The 20155-nt window shown below is 36.3% G+C and overlaps 1 protein-coding gene across 1 annotated transcript in view; it reads left to right on the top strand.

Moving 5' to 3' along the window:
• The window catches only part of LOC128546637 (uncharacterized), a 47183-nt gene extending 28702 nt beyond the window's left edge, over positions 1–18481 (top strand). The window contains exons 2-3 of the mRNA XM_053517636.1: positions 14493–15494; positions 17108–18481. Of these exons, the coding sequence (XP_053373611.1) occupies positions 14493–15494; positions 17108–17757 (1652 nt within the window). The 3' untranslated portion in view covers positions 17758–18481. The remainder of the gene's footprint in view (positions 1–14492; positions 15495–17107) is intronic.
• Positions 18482–20155: the final 1674 nt, after the last annotated feature.

Here is a 20155-nt window from a genome sequence, read left to right as displayed (position 1 = left end):
TTGAGGACAAGAAGGTCCTCAGAAAAAATATCTAAGTCCAAAGGACAGGAACAACAAAGGAAAGAAATTTAACCAAAAAGAAAAACAAAATTCTTACAAGGTACAGATATGTCAAAATACACCTAAAAATTGGAGGTACCACAGAAAAGTGGTCTCGGTTTTTCCCTACGGCCAATAATAAAAAAGTTACTAAAAATAGGCTATTTATAGTAACATAAAAGGGAAGTAATTCAAAAGAAAATTATTGTAAGTTAACAAAAGAAGGATCTGCCAAATAAATCTGTTGACATAAATGAAATTTCAGATCAGTATCTTCATTAGTTACGGAGATATACCCATTTTAATTTGAAATAAAGGGAGGTAATTTGACATAAAATCAGTCCATAGTTATCTACCCTGATTGGCTAGGTCCAACTAATGACAATAATGAAATTTCAAATAAGTCCTGTAAGTACTTACTGATATAAATCTATTTTGACTACAATCAGGGGAGGTAATCAGATATAAAATAACTCTGGAAACTACGATTGGATCTGATTTGTCATGGAATCCAAGATTTATTGTTGCTGAAGATATTTTGGAAGTTTGTATCAAATAAAACCATAAATGAAGTCTCTATATGGCTGCAAAAGCCAAAATAGCCAATTTTGGACATTTAAGGGGCCATAACTCTGGAACCCATGATGGAATCTTGCCAGTTAAAATAAGGAACCAAGATCTTGTGGTGATACAAGTTGTGTGCAAGTTTGGTTAAAATCAAATCATAAATAAAGTTGCTATTGTGCAGACAAGGTCACAATAGCTAATTTTGGCCCTTTCTGGGGCCATAACTCTGGAACCCATCAGGGGATCTGGCCGGTTCCACAAAAGAACTGAGATCTTATGGCAACACAAGTTTTGTGCAAGTTTGATTAAATTCAAATCATAAATAAAGCTGCTATTGTGCAGACAAGGGCAAAATAGCTAATTCTGGTCCTTTCAGGGGCCATAACTCTGGAACCCATAATGAAATCTGGCCAGTTCAAGAAGGAACAGAGATCTTATGGTGATACAAGTTGTGTGCAAGTTTGGTTAAAATAAAATCATAAATGAAACCACTATCGTGCAGACAAGAAATTGTTGACGGACGCACGGACGGACGTTCTAACGAAACGGTCTTTATGTGACTCCCCCATTGTTCTCTCTATTGTTCTAACAGTCACATAAAAAGAGAAATAGTCACATAAACAGAACGGAATGAATGACATCAAAGAGAAAGTACCGTTATGTAGTCACTTAACCATCATTTCGCGGGCATGGACGGACGGACGGACGCACGGACACACGACGGACGACGGACGAAGGGTGATCACAAAAGCTCACCTTGTCACTATGTGACAGGTGAGCTAAAAACACACACACACACTGTCACTAGCTGAACACCATAGAATATATCCACCTGTCTACACTCTACTCAAATAATCTGCACCTACATTTTCTCTACCAGGAATTGCTCTACTACTAATCCCATATGGCTGCAATGCTAATGCCCATCTCATCAGCCTGGAATTGCTAAGTTTCGCTTTATTCAAATAAGTGAGCGGCTGATGATGTGTTTCTAAGAAAAAGTCTTTACCGAACAAATACCGGTGAAACTTAGCTACTGCCCATACTATCGCTAAGCACTCCTTCTCTATCACTGAGTACTTTTGCTCCCTAGGTAGCAATTTCCTACTAGTATACGCTACAGGTAATTTCTCTCCATCACCCTTTCTGAAGCAGTACTGAGCCTAAACCTACATCTGGAGCATCTACTCTCAAGATAAAAGTCTGATCTAAATCTGGCAACTTCAAAATAGGCGGACCCATTAAGCTAGCCTTCAAAGTCTGAGAAGCTTTTTCTTGACTTTCACCCCACTCTACAAGATTTGGTTGACCCTTTTTCGTCAAATCTGTGAGTGGAATTGCAATGGCGGCAAAATTTGGGATAAACTTTCTGTAAAATCCGACTACACCTAAGAATGAACGTATTGCCTTCTTGGTTTTCGGTCTCTGGGCATTCTGTATGGCCTGTACCTTATTTGGAACTGGTTCAATGGTCTGGACATCTCTTATCATGTGCCCTAAACATTCTAACTTCTGAAAACCTATAAAACACTTAGTCGGTTTTGCTGTTAACTTAGCCTCTCTTAGTCTGGTTAACAACTCAGAAAGTGCTACTACATGTTCTGGCCATGTGATTGTATACACCAGGATATCATCAATGAAGCTATCTGAGTCATGGGTTTTGCCTTTTCAGACAAAGGAACCTGCCAGTAACCTTTGCTCAAGTCTAGTTTAGAAAAATATCTATACTTAGATAGCTTTGAAAACATCTCCTCCATGTTTGGCATAGGTTCAGCATCGAAAACCGCCAGTTTGTTGACCTGACGAAAATCTATACAGAACCTTATACTGTTATCTTTTTTCCTTATGAGGACAATAGGGGAGGAAAATGGAGCATTTGGTGGTTCGATTACTCCCAACTCCAACATTTTATCTACTTCCTCTTTCACTACTGGCTGCGAATGAAAAGGAATAGGATAACCCTTTAATCTTATCGGATCTGTAGTTGACAACTGGGTATCATGTTCAACTAAGTTAGTATTCCCAGGAATATCTGTCAGTACATCTGAGATATTTTCTAACAAATCTACTACTTCCTGTTTACATTCTACTGGCAACTCCGGATTTATCTCTACATCTTTGTACGTTTCTGTACCCTACTCTATAGAACACAAAACTATATCCTTTTCTACTCTACTTGAAAACTCATCACTACTTTCATTCGGATCTAATCTGTCATAATCTCTCTGATCCTCCTCTACAATAGCTGCTCCAACCTTACTTAATATACCCATATCTGGTATAGACTTACTATCATCCTTCCTTTCACAGTACTGTTTCAGCATGTTTGCGTGAAAAGTTTTCAACTTTCCGTCTACATCTATCCTGTAATCTAGTCCATTTACTACCTCTACTACTACGTAAGGACCCTTCCAATGTAACAACAACTTATTATGTTTCGTAGGTAACAATACAAGTACCTTACTACCTGCCTTAAACCTCCTATCTCTATCTAAAGCCTTCTTATTGTAATACTTTTTGTATCTAGAACTACTTTTCGCTAACTGTTGCTGAGCTATCTTACACGTATCCTCCAACTTTTCTTGCAAATCCATAACATACTGGTAAGTGGTTTTAACCTCATTCTCCGTCTTACCAAACCACATCTCTCTTAGCACAGTTATCGGTCTACGGATTGCTCTGCCGTAAAGTAACTCAAAAAGAGAAAATCCCAAACTTTCTTGCGGAACTTCACGTTAAGCAAACAACATAGCATTCAAATATCTATCCCAATCTCTAGGTCTCTCACTACACATACGCTTCAACATTTGCTTCAAACTACCGTTAAACTTCTCTACTAAACCGTTACACATAGGGTGATACGGTGTTGTAGTTAACTGCCTTAATGACAATTATCTACTAACTTCTGCCATAAGGTCTGACGTAAACTGCGATCCACAGTCGGTAAGCATTTCTTCTGGCACTCCTAATCTACTATACATATCTACTAATGCTTCTGCTACTCTCTCAGTTTCAATACTAGGTAGTGCTATGGCTTCCGGATATCTAGTAGCATAATCTAGCATAGTCAAAATATATCTGTTTTTCCTATCAGTCATAGGTTTGATCGGACCAACAATGTCGACAGCAACTCTCTTAAACGGAGTATCAATCAAAGGCATTTTTTCTAACGGAACTTTACTTACTCTACCCTTAGCTATAGTACTTTGACAAATACTACATGGCTGACAGTACCTCCTAACCTCTGCCATTTCTCCTGGCAAGTAAAATTCACCTTATACTCTATCACTAGTTTTCTTTACACCTAAATGGCCTGACAGTAACGAATCATGTGCAACTTTCATCACAGTTTCTCTAAGACATTTAGGTACAATCAACTGTCTACTTTTGTCTAAATTCTGGGCGGTATACTCTCTATATAACAATTTATTCCTAATCTCAAACCTAACTGAGCCCTTACCTCTACACTGCTTCATCGTACCTTCCTCAGCCTTCTTTTCTACACAAATCTAAAGTGCTATCTTTCTGTTGCTTTTCTAAGAAATTCCTCTCTAGATATATCTAAAATCTGAGACGGAACTTTAAGTTTTACTTGCTTCTTAACTGTGGCTTGCGCCCTAGGTTCTACTGCTGACGCTGAGCTACTAAACCGAGGTTCTACAGCTCCCTACATTACCAATTATAACATCATTGGTAGGATTATCTACAACAAACGCCTCTACTGTACCCTTGAAATACGGACAATCAATATTTATTCTAGCTACATCTAGCCTATGTTCACTCCCATCTATTTACTTACATCTACGGGTTTTCTCTACAAACTGACTTGCTTCAACTAAGTCCCGTTTCACTATCACACATGTAGAACCTGTATCTCGCATAGCGATTACATCCCTACCATTACAAGTACCGGGTTTTGTAGAACATGTACTTAAACTAAGCATACGTAACTCCTCAACATCACTGAGTTCTATAATACTATTTCCACTCTCCGACCTACTTGACTTACTCCTATCTCTATTTCTTCCTCGGCCTCTACCTCTATTTCTATTTTCCTTACTATTTCTATTCTCCCCTTTACTACTTTCCCGTTCCTGCTCTACCTCTACATCTGCTGCTGCATTAGCACTATTACCGTACTTTCCACTCCTACAGTAATATGAGCTATGCCCTATAAGACCACAATTAGTACACTTCAGTACACCAAAGGGTTGATAACCTCTGCCTCTATTTGCAACATTGCTACTACCTCTATTACTAGTGCCTACATTACGACTACTAGGATACTGTCTCTGAGGTATTTCATATGGTTTATGGCTTTGGTCCTTATTGGTTCGATTCACGACATACTTGGGACCTCCACGAGTCTTTGCAAACAAATCTGTATCTTCTACTACATCCCTAGCTTTAACTAACCTCTTACTACTCAAATTCTGATAAAGTTCTCTGTTACATACATCTAAGAATTGATCCCTAAGTATAAAACCTAACAATCCTTCATAAGTTTTCTCTGCCTTATCCAGTCTAAGCCAACCGTCTAAATATCTACTTATTCTGGCTAAAAACATCACAAAGGTCTCATTATCACGAGGCCTTTCAGTTCTAAACTTTTTCTTATAGCCATCGTCAGTGAGTTCGAACTGACGTAGCAAAGCGGCTTTCAGTTTATCATAGTCCTTCCTATCTTCCAAGGGAGTCTATCAAAAATTTCTCTTGCCGTACGCGTACCCTTCAGAAGGAACGGTAAGTTTAGTGACCATATCTCTTTATCCCAATCCTGCGCAACAGCGTACGTTTCGTAGACATTCAAGTACGCATCCATGGAATCGATTTTCTCATCAAAGGGAGACATCTTAACCTTTACCATTTTCTTACTCATCGTTACTAAGTCTCTCTTAAACTTATGCTTTGTTTCTAGTTTTCTACTTTCTGCTTCCTCCTTCTCTGTTTCTAACTTCCTAGTTAACATTAACTTCTCCTTTTCTATTTCTAACTTACCCTGTTCTTACTTACGTTCATACTCTATCTTTTCCTTCTGCAACCTAGCCTCTTACTCTAATCTTTCCTTATCTGCTTCTATTCTTAATCTTTCTGCTTCTAACCTATCTTTTTCTCTTTCTCTCTCTGCTTCTACTCTTAATTTTTCTGCTTCTAACCTATCTTTCTCTGCTTCAAATCTACTATGTCTTTCCTCACGTTCCCTAGCCTGCTCTTCCTTACCAAGTTACGTAACTCCTCTCCTTCATAACCTAACTCCTGTCCTACCTTCGTTAACTCTACTACACTAGTCATGATTACACTACGTTAACACTATATAACACTACAGTACAACAGCTACTATAACAACCTGAGACACTAGTTAAACAATCGTGAGGGAATACTAGACTACACTAGTTTACATTCAGGCTCTACAGTTACCACTGGAGCCAACACAAAATACTATACTCTACGTATATACTACACAAAACGTCCTCACTAAAATAATAATACACTAAGTTGCGCAACAGTACTATGTGTCAATCAGGGTTGCATAGGCAACAATCAACAATGTACAGTGACAGTAGGCTGTAACAATACCCTAGCCTTATCAAATATCAATCAACTGTAACTAGTGTTAACACTTCAGTGTAACAAATAAAACAAAAATAAACCAAAGTGCTTTATCCTAAGATAAAGTATAGGTATAACACAACTGTGTAGCACTAAAACTTAAAAGTAGGTAAAAGTATATGCAAGTAAACAAGCTTGCTAACACACACAAATTAAAAAAAAATACTGTATCTAGTATGTATACAGTGCACTAGTTAATAATAGGATCACTTGGAGAAGTAGGGCGACGCACAAGTAAGAGTGAGTAGGATAACTCTCCATGTCAAGGGCGGTCACTTTCAGCACAGATATAAGGTGGCTTAATCATAGAGTGACACAAAATAAAGAAAAATAAAAGGAACGAACTCACCCCAGAATTCAAGTGTCGTATGCAATTGTCTATCAGTCTGTGACCACTAAAGCTGGTTAGCTGAAGCTATGGATCTGTCTTGTCTTGTCTGAGGTAAGACGTCACTCTGAAAAAATGAATAAAACTATTATATGTGTAACAATAGAACAAAACAAGAGGAATCTTTACAAATTATTGCTGCAGTTTAATGAGTGTTAATAATGTTCGAATAGCTACTGTATCTGGTCGGCCAATCCCACTTCTGACACCATTTGTGACAAGGATGGACGTACCGGCGACAATTACTATCAGAACAAATCAACACCCTTTACAATATTTACAAATTCATTTACATAAAATGATTATTAAGAATGAATAGATGATTAATAGAAAAAAAACTGATTATAAGAAAGAAAAAAATCAGAGTTCAGTATCTCTAGATACAAAGTTCTATCACTGACACTTTCGTTGTAACGTGACGTGGCACAGATGTTTCAGTTAATTTCGAACTTTAAGTAGCACAAAAAATATAACATATCTTCAAGTCAAGTCCCTTTTAAACCGTGAATACGTTGACTCCGTTTTGGCTCCCTATGATGGTAGGTGATTGCATTCCTGAGCTGACTTCAGACGATAACAAAAATCATCGTCTTTGCGGTTTACGGCACAACCATGGGACGAAAGCTCTGCGCTGGGAAAATCACATCCAGGCGAGTGAAGACAAATGAACCTCGGGTATTGTACTTCCGGGTTGTGGCATCATCACCAGGTAAAAATCGTCTGGCGGAAGAAGCTAAAATATATAACATATGGTAAGCACCATAGCAAAACAAATAAGTTAGGGCATAAAACTACTCCTTTGGGTACACCATACCTCCGTAGGCTCCCATAAATAATACGTGCTACTTATACAAAATGTATGTGCTACTAAGTTCAGACGTCAGTTGATTAAATTACGTCACTTATTACTTCCATTATTTCTAAAATTACTTAAAAGTCTAAAGTTGAAGTATGGAAAAGATATGAAGTTTGTTGAAACACTATAGATACGGAAATGATAAACTGCAGCTATTATTCTTACCTCGATCGAGCATAAATTTCTAGCAAGAAAAATCAATCTGACATAGATTCGTCTAATGTCGAAATGTGGTGTGCGCTAGGCATATCTAGTCCAGTCTATTTGTAGGGTAATGTCCCGCCAAATACTAAATATCATGGGACTCACGGCTAATGTGTGAGCTCCGACTATTTGCTTTTCCACGGGAATCATGATATAGCCGGGAAATCTGACTACTTTGGCGCGGATTGAAATTGACAATTTGAGGCCCGTTATAGTGGTTTTAGGGATAAAAACATGAATTACTGAAGTTTATAAAATATCAACTTTCTTATTACTGAACCGAATTTAATAAAATTTACATGGAAATTTAAGCTATGGAATACAGAAAAACATTAGAGGTATTTTATACGTAAAATCAGACATTTACCTCAATAACTCAAAAAATTACAAAAAGATGATGCAATACCTGCATTTACACTACAGATACAATAAGGCCCGTGTGTCAGTTTGTGACAGATCCGTAAGTCTTGTCCAGTTATTCTCCTTATTCAACTTCGAATTTGTCGAATAGTCGAGCGTGCTGTCTTATTGACATTTTTTCTTTTGTAAGATTAGGAACATCTTTAACGTAATAAATACCAAGGCTAATGTTTTGATAAGCGATTTACTACGTTCAAAATTAAATAACATTTTCAATACGTTTTTAGGGTCAGCGCCAGAACGTTTCCGGGAAGTTACAAATGAAGCATACCTAGAAAACTTCCAACGATATGTCCCCACAAACACACTACGGACGAATAAATGGGTTATGACTGCCTACAAAAATGGAGAGGAAATGTCCTATCAAAAGAGTCCGGAAAATTGCCTGACCTACTCGCTCTATTGAAGTCGAAGGAAGATATTATGGAAATGGACAATTCTGAACTTAATTTCGTATTTTCTTTTTTTTTTCGTTGCCCTAAGAAAAGAAAATGGCGAGGAATACCCCCCTGACACTATTTTTGCCTTTTCTACATGCATTCAGACGTACTTTCAAATGAATGGCCGGGATGTGTCATTCTTTAATTGGCCTTAAGATTGTCTTGATAACATACTAAAAGAAAAAAGTAAATTAGGTATTGGTATAAACAAAAAGCAAGCACAAACAATAACAACAAAACAAGAAGATAAGCTGTGGCAAAGCAAACTCTTGGGTGATGAGACACCTAGAATGCTTTTCCATACTAGGTTTTGGAATATTGGAATATATTCTGGGCTCAGAGGGGAAGAGGAACATAGAAATCTTGGTATAAATTCAAAATAGGACGTGACACAGATGATAGGTGCTTTTTGCAATACACAGAGACGGCGTCAAAAAACAAACCGAGGAGGGTTAAAACACCGACGTATCAATCCTCATTGTTCCAAAGCTTACGAATTCAATGAGAATCCTTCACGATGTCAAGTTGCTATTTTTCAAAACTATACATCAAAACTCCATCCTCATTCGAATCCCGAAAATTGCTATTTCAATCTGATCACAAAAAGCGACCTCAGTGGACCTTGGTTCACCCTTGTAGCTGTTGGACATAATACGCTTGGCGAAGTAGTCAAAACTATTATGCGCGACGCGGGGTTCCACAGCAACGTTTTATGACACAAACGGGACATCGTAGAAATGCAGCTTCTACATACCAACGGCCTAGCCAAGATCAGATAAAAATGTTTCTAACGTTATCCGGTGTCATAAAGTTATGTAATCAGAAAACGTTTCTGATGCTTCAGAAATAAAAGGATCGCTTGTAATATCTGGTTCTTCCTGTTTCACAATAAGTTTGTACAGGTCATAATACATAAAGAGAATACTTTGCAAAACTAAATAAAAAACTGTTGCAGGTATTGATATGTACGGTTGTAGAGAGTTGACAGATGTTTTATACTATTGTTTGAGCAGGCGTAAGTAAGTTAGTGCGCATGTAATGATAGCTAATACGTGCGCAACTACTGTGTACAGCATTATAGGTAGTTCCATGTAATTGCAAGATGGAAAGGTGATTTATTGTATATTCGCCATAAAAAATTTGCTTTTTTTGCACCCGCACAATTTACTTAAAGAATATGGCAATATTTTTAACAGAGTGCATTCGGCCATAAAATATACGGGAACGTTTAAACTTAATAATCAAGTCATAGTCAAGCATGATGTATAAAGCTGTGTAAAGCTGTGTAAAGCTGTGTTTTGCATTCTTGTTGAAGCCCTAATAAATGCATGCAATTTTGTTCTTCTGTTTTCATTTGCTTGATTTTTAGAAAATACAGAAAGTTGAATATCATAGAGCTGGTGTGTTGTAAATTCCTATATAATGCGTCTGCTAAACGCATGAGCCAGTCCGGTAGCTTACAGTTACTGTAGCAGGTTTTACCATTAGTCATGCACGGAAAAATGCTTATAGGCTTAGAAATCTGTATGTGTCCTTCGTTACGTCGGCGTTATACAAATAAAGTGTTGCCTTGTGGTAGTTCATAAGTGTTTAAAGTTGACAGATGTTTTATTTTGATCTTATTGTTACTCTATTCTGGTGATAGAAATGTCGTAAAAGTAGATCTAAATAGATTTCAAACTTTAGAAATAATGGTCAGAATTTGAGCTAAGTTCCAACAACCATATTTGTTTGTCAAAATGCATTCAGTATTTTACAGGCATTCTTGTACTTTTATACTATCAAAGTTGACACATTAACAAACACATTATGCACTTTACATGTGGCTACAAGGAACCAAATATATTAATTATACATATGTGTAGTTAGCTTGCCAATCACGGGGGAAGGTTGGTATTCAAATACTTACCTACTTGAATCTGGTTAGTATTTGGATACCAACCTGAGCTCGTGCTCTTTGCGGTCAATAATCTTAATACTAACTCATTAAAAACAAAGGAGCCATGCGGTAAAAATGAGAAACTGGAAATATATTGAGCTATTTCTGAATGGAGTGGGTAATATCAGACAATATCTAAACTGGCATAAAAACAATCAGAGGAAAGTGACGAAATGATGTAAAATTGGCCTATTGTTACTAGAGATCAGATGGTTGGTTGTCAGGGTGAAAATATGCCTCGCACTCGTGATTTCTGAAGTCTGATTACACCGTAGAGGATTGCAGTTGGATTAAGAATGTAATACTGCTTGCTTCTTTAATGTTTCTGTACTCAAAGACAAAGGTCCACGAAGTATGAGTAGTTGAAAGTCATAAACATTCTATCCAGGGAAAATGTCATAATAAAATCGTAAACCATGCAGCTTTCTTGTGGCCTACGTTTCTCGCTAAGTTTAACGGAAAACTTAAATATCCGTTTAACGAAAGAAGTCTGTATTGTGATAAATACACATTTTATCATCTTATTTTATTATTAAAATAGCTAAATAAAACCAAATGGTCAATGAACTTCGCTAAAATGTAAGTAGCAACTTACCCTAACCAGCTCTGAAGTGAGTGCATTCATGAATGGACAAATATTGATGGTAAAATGCTGTAGGAGTTTGTTTACATTATAAAATCTTTAATAACTTCTTCAAGGTCAATATTTAGTCTCTTACTGCATGAAAACTATAGGACTATAGGAATGCGCTTTTCCGTCCGTCCGTCATTCTGTCATTCCGTCCGTCCGTCCGCAATTTCGTTTCCGGTCAAAATTCTGTCTTTCATGAAGGGATTTCAATATTACTTGACACAAATATTTCCCATGAGTAGATAACGTGTCATTCGCAAAATCTGCACCCCTAGCTCAAAGGTCAAGGTCATAATTGGAGGTCAAAGGTCCCCCCCGGTCCATAACTCTGTCATACATGAAAAGATTTTAATATTACTTGGCTCAAATGTACCTCATAATAAGACGATGCGTCATGCACAACTTTCAGCCTCTAGCTCAAAGGTCAAGGCCCCATTTGGCATTTAAATATTAACATGGCATGAACAGGGTCTGTTTCGTGTCTGGGCTATGACTAAGGGGTTTTAATATTACTTGGCACAAATATTCCCAGCAAAATCGGGACCCCTAGGCAAAGGTCAAGGTCAAGGTCACAATTGGAGGTCAAAGGTCAACAGGTTTTTTTTCCTGTCCGGTCAATAACTCTGCCATCAGTGAAGGAATTTTAATATTACTTGGCGTAAATATACCTCATAATAAGACGATATGTCATGCAAAACTTTCAGACCCCTAGCTCAAAGGTCAAGGTCACACTTAGCAGTCAAATGTTTACATTGCATGAACAGGGTCTGTTTCGTGTCCGGTCCATAACTAAGGGATTTTATTATTACTTGGCACAAACATTCCTAGCTAAACCTGGATCCCTAGGTCAAAGGTAAAGGTCACAGTTGGAAGTCAAGGGTCAACAGGGTTTTTATCCTGCCCGGTCCATAATTTTGTTATCCATCAAGGGATTACAAATTTACTTGGCTTAAATGTTCCCCATGATGATATAATGTGTCATGCGCTACACCCAGAACCCTAGCTTAAGGGTCAAGGTCTTACTTGGAGATCAAAGTTTACTAGGATTTTTATTCTGTCCGGTTTATAACTTTGTCATGCAAAAAAGGATTTAAGTATTAGTTGGCTCAAATATTCCCCTGCATGAGACAATGCGTCGTGCGCAATACCCGGGCCTTACCTGAAAGTTCATGGTAACACTTGGAAGTCAAAGGCCAAAACGGCATTTTTCCTGTCCAGTCTGTAACTCAACAATCTTTAAAGGGATCTTAATATTACTTTGCACAAATGTTTACCACCATGAGACGGAGTGTCATGTGCAAGAACCAGGTTCCTAGGTCTAAGGTCAAGCTCACATTTAGAGGCCAAAGGTCATATACAACAATGACTTTGTCCGGAGCATTTCTTCTTCATACATGGAGGGATTTTGATGTAACTTGGCACAAATGTTCACCACTATGAAGCACCTTTGTTTTAAGAAATACTTTCCTTTGTTTTTTTACTATAAACAGCTTATATTGTAACTTTTGTATTACTTGCCGTACGAAAAAATCGAGACCACTTTTCTGTGGTACAACATGCATATTACATTCAAGTTTAAGGTGTATTTTGATCTGTCTCTACCTGGTAAAGAGTTTTGTGTGGATTTATATTATATAGAATTTTTAGAGTTAATTTCCCTTTGTTGTTACTATAAATAACTTATATTATAACTATTTTATATTTGTATATGCAAATTTAATCTAAGTGCTTTGTTATAACATATTGTATATATAGTACAATATTTTTATGCACCAAATTGACAGATATCAGCTCATTATGTTATACTGCAGTAGAGAAAATTAGGTGCCTTAGAGTAGGGGACTTTGTATTGCATGGCAATGCTTCGTTCACTTGTTGGTATGGTTTTGATACTTATAATAAAGAACATGTCATTCTCTTTTATTCAGAACTTTTTCATGAGTTAAAATTTTTGGCTAGTCTTTGATTTTGAATTTATTAAAAGAAAAAAGAAAAATTCAGTATAGGCTCTATCAAAGTGTTAGAAGCATACTAAATATACACTATACTCTATTCAATTTATATAGCTGTGGAGACTTTTAATATAGACTATATAATTGGATAAATCCCTAAATCAATGAAAAACTGTCAATACAAAAGTTGTCAATATTGCTTAAGATATTTTTAGAAGGTCAATTTTAAATATCAAATATTTCTACTTTTACATGGAGAGGAGGTAAAACATAAATTATTTAGTAAATTAGTGATATAGCTATCATTTCACATTGGAATAAATCTGAAAAGATGAATTTGAATTTTTAGGTACCATCTCTATAATGTGTGCTTTTATTGGTATGGGTTAACTATTTGTCAACTGTTCCCTTGAACAAGAGATGTATAAAATTAAAAATAAATGAAACAAGAGCTGTCACTAATGGTGACAAATGCCCCCGCAGCACCTTGACCTTTGACCTGGTGACCAAAAAGTCAGTAGGGGTGGTGTACTCAATAAGTACTATCAGCATGTGAAGTTTGAAGGTCCTGGGTGAAGTCGTTCGCGAGAAAAGTGTCTTCATGCTAAAAAAATAACGTTGGCCCCTGTGACCTTGACCTTTAACTTGGTGAACCCAAATTTAGTAGAAGTGGTGTACTTATTAAGCACTATCAGCATGTGAAGTTTGAAGGTCCTGGGCGCAGTGGTTCGCGAGTAAAATGCCTTCATGTAAAAAGTTAACGTTGGTCCCTGTGACCTTGACCTTTGTTCTGGTGACCCCAATATCAGTAAGAATAATGTACTCAATAAGTACTATCAGCATGTGAAGTTTGAAGGTCCTGGGTGAAGTCGTTCGCGAGAAAAGTGCCTTCATGCTGAAAAATAACGTTGGCCCCTGTGACATTGACCTTTAACCTGGTAATCCCAAAGTCAGTAGGAGTCGTGTACTTAATAAGTACTATCAGCATGTGAAGTTGGAAGGTCCTGGGTGCAGTGGTTCGCGAGTAAAATGCCTTCATGCAAAAAGGTAACGTTGGCCCCTGTGACCTTGACCTTTAATCTGGTGACGCCAAAGTCAATAGAAGTAATGTACTCAATAAGTACTATCTGCATGTGAAGTTTAAAGGTCCTGGATGCAGTGGTTAGCAAGTAAAGTGCCTTCATGCAAAACGTTAACGTTGTGACGAACGAACGAACTAACGAACGGACGGACAGTTGAAACTAATATGCCTCGCTTCGGGGACATAACAAAGCTTAGAAAAAATATACTCTTTCAGTATTATCCTACAAACCAGAACCATTTTAATTTGGGAGAGATTCATATCAGTAAAAGAACAATTTTGTTCGCAAGGTACAACACATTTTGCGTCATGGCACATGACTTAAAAGTTTCTCTAGTAATTCATTTGCTTATGTATTTTTTCAGATGAGAACAAAAGTCAGTGTTGGAAAGATGTAGAAAATTTAACACTGAATGATGCCCAGTTGTTATTTGATAAAGGGTTACTTCCTGACCGCCACATACTTTCAGTCATGGTTCGTCGTCACGGCATGAAATCAGAAATCGTGGTGTTGGTATGTGAAAATATTTGTAAGACTATTGCAGCTGTGTCATCTGAATTCTTACACGTGTTTGGAGCTTATGACAAAGAAAATCGATTGCATTTTGTAGTATACACTGAGACTGAGAGTATTCAAAATTCAGAATTAGATTTTGACTATGAGATTTTGTTCAGAAGTTGCAAGAGAAATGAGCAAAATGATCATATGAGTATAATTGCAGAGTCTGAAGGTGAGCTCTTAGCAGAAGAATCTGTGGCTCTAGGGAAAACAGTAAAGTCCATATCTAAACGGTTTATGGATAAGCATAAGTACTTGAGCGTTATAACTGCAAGAAAAATTCTATCCGAAGGAAGAGAAAATCTTTGTATTGTTATGTACGTTCACCCATGCACTGACAGATATTCTAGTATTCCACATACAGAAGATCCCATACCGACTGAGATCCAAGGCTATAAAGTAGTTGTTCGTAATGGCGTGTTTAAAACCGCTACAAAAACAGCTGCAGAGTATCATGATAATTTACGGATGGGATGTCAGATAACGTCAAATCATGTGAACGGTTTTGGAACTTTAGGTGGATTTATTGATCATCCCGAATATGGACTTTGTGGATTCACATGTGCCCATGTCGTTTGCAGTTCTGAACAAATGGTAAATCTAAAGAGAAATAAACGACTGAAATGGCCTACTTCAGATCATTGTTCGGTATACCAGCCTTCCCAACATACCATGCCTGTAGGACGTGTTGTTGAGGCAATCTACACCGAGGGTGGTGACTCTGGTTCGGCTGGCGTTGATCTTGCTCTTTTTCAGATAGAGAACCGTCCCCCAGTTTCAGGCAGTTTTCCGCGTTGCAATTCAAATGGTCAGTATATTTATATATTAATGCTTCAAGTTGATGAAACTTAATAATAATATATATAACGTGCTTACTTTATGTCACAATACTAATAGAGGCATTTAAAATGTTCTATTATGTCTTTCAAACTTTCTTTAAAAAGCGGAAGTAATAATGATTTTACTGTGTTCCGTTTCACTTCTGAACGCCATATCTTGAAAGTCGAAATCACAAAACAACAATGATGAAAGTCGAAATCACGATGGTGAAAACTCGAAAGTACGAATGTGAAAGTCAAAATCACGAAACCACAATGATGAAAACGATATCATTTCGAGTTCTAACCACCGTAGTTTTCATCATTTCGTTATCGTCGTTTCGAATTTCATCATCGTGGTTTCGTTATTTCGACTTTCGATGTAAGGGGACGATATTTAAAACGGAACACCGTGTGGTCTGGGTGTTTTTCTATAAACTGAATATGGACCGTTCCATGACAAAACCTGGACTTGAGACTAAACATTAAAACTGAGATAACAAACCATTCATAAAAAAATATTAATATATGAAAGCAGTATAAAGTCCTCGTGTACGGCTTGTATTTTTATGTCATTTATGCGAATTATGTGAATCAGTAACTAAACATCATACATTTGAATATTTAGAATTTGTTTAAAATTCTTTTACGGAAAATAACTTATCTGCGTACTTTTGGTTTCGTTACGGGTCTTTTTTATCTATACACATATATTTTCTTTGTGTATGGGTGCTTTGAAATTTCGGTTTCCATGATCACACAAATAAAATTTATTTGTAAAATATGGCAGAATTCGATTTTTCTAAAATAACTGAATTACAAATGACCAGTTTCTACTTTCTGCATTAACATAACAAAAATAAATGATTTCCTGTTATTATGTAATAATTATATCATGTCATTAATACATGGAATGGCCAAAAGATTTTCGGGTTATTCATTAGAGATAACATCTGGGACATTCTATTTTCAAATGTCATAGGATGATTGTCTGTGTTCTGATGATATTTATTGCTTTAAGTTTAATAGACCAAATGTCAGTGTCACAGTGGCCTCGTGTCTGAACAGTGATTTCAGAAAATAACTCGATATCACTTGTTGTATGGGTGATAATCTACAAGGATGCTTGCTTATGGACAGTAGGTGGCCATTTTGTTAGGGGTAACTAGGTCAATGAACATTGCCACAATGACGTTAGACTGACAGTATGAAGCTTTTGCCTACGTCCGTCAAACTTTGTAATGATTATCTGAGGTCACTGTTATTGTTTTGACGTCTGAATTGTACTTAACAGTGACCTCAATAGTCAAAACGTTTGCAATTGAATGACTCCTCATTACAGGACCCACAATGTCTTAATTTCGTATAATGTGTAGTCAATAGATGATCGCAACTATTTCTAAGTCCGTAGGTCAAACTTTTGTAGTGACCTAGAGACTTTAAACGAATTGGATAATGTTTAGAGCCACAGCAGTGAATCTTTGTGATATATGCCTTCTTGTGGTTTGGAATTCTTTACATATCAAGAAAAAATTATTTATCTCCTTTTATATGGGGAGTTACAGTGAATAAAATCACATTAATACTATCGACTTTATTTCAGAGAAATTAAGATATAACATGGGGACAACTTGGGGAAAATCACGAATAGCACCCAGTGTGCGTGAAGTACAGAAGTTTGGGGTTGCGACGGGTATTACGAAAGGAAATGTCTGGTTCGACGGTATGTCTGTGAGGGAACTTCCCTTTGTCACAAAACGTGCCCTTCACAGTGTAGATACCATACTTTATAATCAGTATGAAGTTGTAAATGATATAAGACACTTTTGCGAACAGGGAGATTCTGGAGGATTAGTGTTCATGAAAGATTGTTTTAATGAGTTAATATGTATAGGAATGGTTAACGGAGTTCTTGATACGGTCAGCCCGTTTCATGGTGTTGTTACCCCTATCACCGATATACTTCGAGAATTGAATGTGCAGAATTTGAAGCCTTTCAAACAAGAGCTGACATTAGATAATTTAGAAAAGAGGTTGTCTGAACATGCTGCAGCGACTCGTGTGCAAATGCAGTCTCATATCAACGAGAGTGTGTCCACTGCAGCAAGTAATATGTTGGACAAAATGATGGAAGTCCAATCGGCATTTCAAAGGGAAGTCCAATCATCTTTGGCACATATGTATGCATTGCTTCAGAAACAAACACCAGACAGTAGCACAAAAACTGACGGAAACAATAGTGGTGATGAGTAATTGGAAATATGGGAAATAAAAACTAAAACTTACGGAAAAAATGAATGTTTATCATGTTTGTCTTCTGCTGCACGGATTTCGCAAAAGAAAAGTAAACACTAACTTATCTTACGGTTTCAACAAAGCTGTTTTTAATAAATAAGTTGGAACGGTGGGACTAAAAGAGTGAACTATTTAGACTTTCTCCCCAGTGGTGTTTTTGTCACTAGGCATTTCAAGGTAGTGGTTCCCTGCTTTCCTATTTCATGTGTTTGTATGTCTGTTTATTACTAATGTGTTATTTTAATTGCATTAGTTTTTTTGAATGTGTACATGTGCTAATGCGTTGTGCACCTTTATACTTTTACTCATATAATTACCAATACCAACATTTCTATGTGTATCTGGTTAAAGCCCTTTTCAACTGTTCCATAAATAGTTAAATACAAGTTTTCCTGAAATCGGAGCTGATAGTTCGAATCCAACTAACTACTGCACTCCATTAAGTGGGAGAATTATCAATTTCTTACGGAGAGACTCATTACCTACTGGTTAGAAACTATAAAGACATGTTGTGTAAGCAGACTGTCGAGAAACGCCGTAAACGCAACACAATTAATGGTTTCCAAATGTATAAGCGCAATTACTTATTTATTTCATGTCCGTACACTTTTAACGTTTGACGTTAACTTCGTGTCTTTTGCCTGTCAGTTTTGGTTGGAAATAAATATATTCCAGAACTACACTTAACAACCATAGTTTTGAAATATTCCTAAATATTGAAATGTAAAAGAAGATTTTCTACTGAAATAAAATTTTATTTTTTAAACATTTAAGTGACTTCAGAGCGACTCACTCTGAAAATATTCCTTTACTACATGTACCTACGACTTTTTAGTAAAGTCCATTGATCATTTGAGCTTCTTTATTTTGATAATAGAATTAGATGAAAAAGTGTTTATATTTATCATAATATCGACTTATATCTTTAAAGGATGTTTAACTTTTCTGTTAAAATGTACTATTACATTTTTGTAACAATCGCGGCATTTTACGTGGGAAGTATGATTATGATTTTCAACCATCTACTCTTCTAGAACCTGTGCCTTTGATTACAAGAATATAATATATAGCTTATTTTAACCTGTACTTTAATATAAAAAAGATAAAGCCCCATACATCAATCACGTATAAGAAGTATTCATTACTATATCCATATTATTGTTGGTAGATTTTACCTCTCTGATAACTCTTATATATTTCAGTTTTAATTCAATTGAAAATCAAATTCATCTTGAAAAATAAGATGCTAAAGGCTAATCGTGCAAATTCGTGACGACATATCATTATTTTTGTATGACATCTAGCTAAGCTAGAACTGAGCTTTTAATATTTGATGAAACTCGCAGATCTCTAGGATATGTTTTTTCCCTTTTAATTTCCTGTATTCGATGAATTTTGGATTGAATCGAATTATTTCATTCTATTTTTAGAATGAGACAAGTAACGCTCTCCACATTTCACATAGATTTTACTGATATCATTAATTCTCCTGCAAGATATTGACTCAAGATAGGTTCATATGCCACAAAGAGGTTGTATATTAAACTCGCAGACCTTATTTATGATACAATAAACGTTAACAGTCGAATGTTTATTCTACAGAATAAGCATTTAGACTAAGTGTTATTTATTTACTTCAAAATTTGGATAATACCACTAGTGACTGTCAACTTTACTTGAAATTTCTACTTACTTACTTGAAATCTCAACATAATAACTGTTATTTCGTAAATTTTTTATCATAGCCAGTTAAACATTAATCAAGGTATTTTTCGTGCTTATGACACTTAATACAAATATAAAAATCGCCACAAAAATTGTTCGGTTTTCGGAGTAGAGAGGGTTTCGGATTACACAAGGGTTATTCTTACAATAGAGAATGGAATTAAGAAAAAATACTGGGGCCCAACTAATCGTTCAGTTAGAAAGGTTTTGGATTAAAGGGGTTCGGGATTAGGGGAGGTTCCACTGTAGTATCCTGCGTGACTTTAGAAAGTAAACAAGAAACTTAACTTTCCCTGTTCATTTTCAACACGTTCAGGGCAGATGAGGAATTCCTTGAGAACGTTTTGTATTATATTTAAAGATATATCATTCAAATAGAAATATGCACATAAACTGTCTTTCTAGATTTTTATTAAATGATCGAAATAAAAACAACATTGTTAAAGGACTATTACTAAGGGAACATGTTTCTGATAAGGATTGCCGAAACATTTTATATTTTAAATATATTTCATGCGATAATCTTCAATTCAAAGAGTAAAACAAAGCTAATTACTAACATAATGCACTTCAGGAGCGTTAAGACTAAACTTAGTTGGCATAAACGCATTAATGCACTTTCAATATGTTT

The sequence above is a fragment of the Mercenaria mercenaria genome, chromosome 11 (genome assembly GCF_021730395.1).
Source record: "Mercenaria mercenaria strain notata chromosome 11, MADL_Memer_1, whole genome shotgun sequence".
NCBI lineage: Eukaryota > Metazoa > Mollusca > Bivalvia > Venerida > Veneridae > Mercenaria > Mercenaria mercenaria.
The sequence above is the reverse complement of the archived record's forward strand: the minus strand, read 5'-3'. Positions and strand labels throughout refer to the sequence as shown.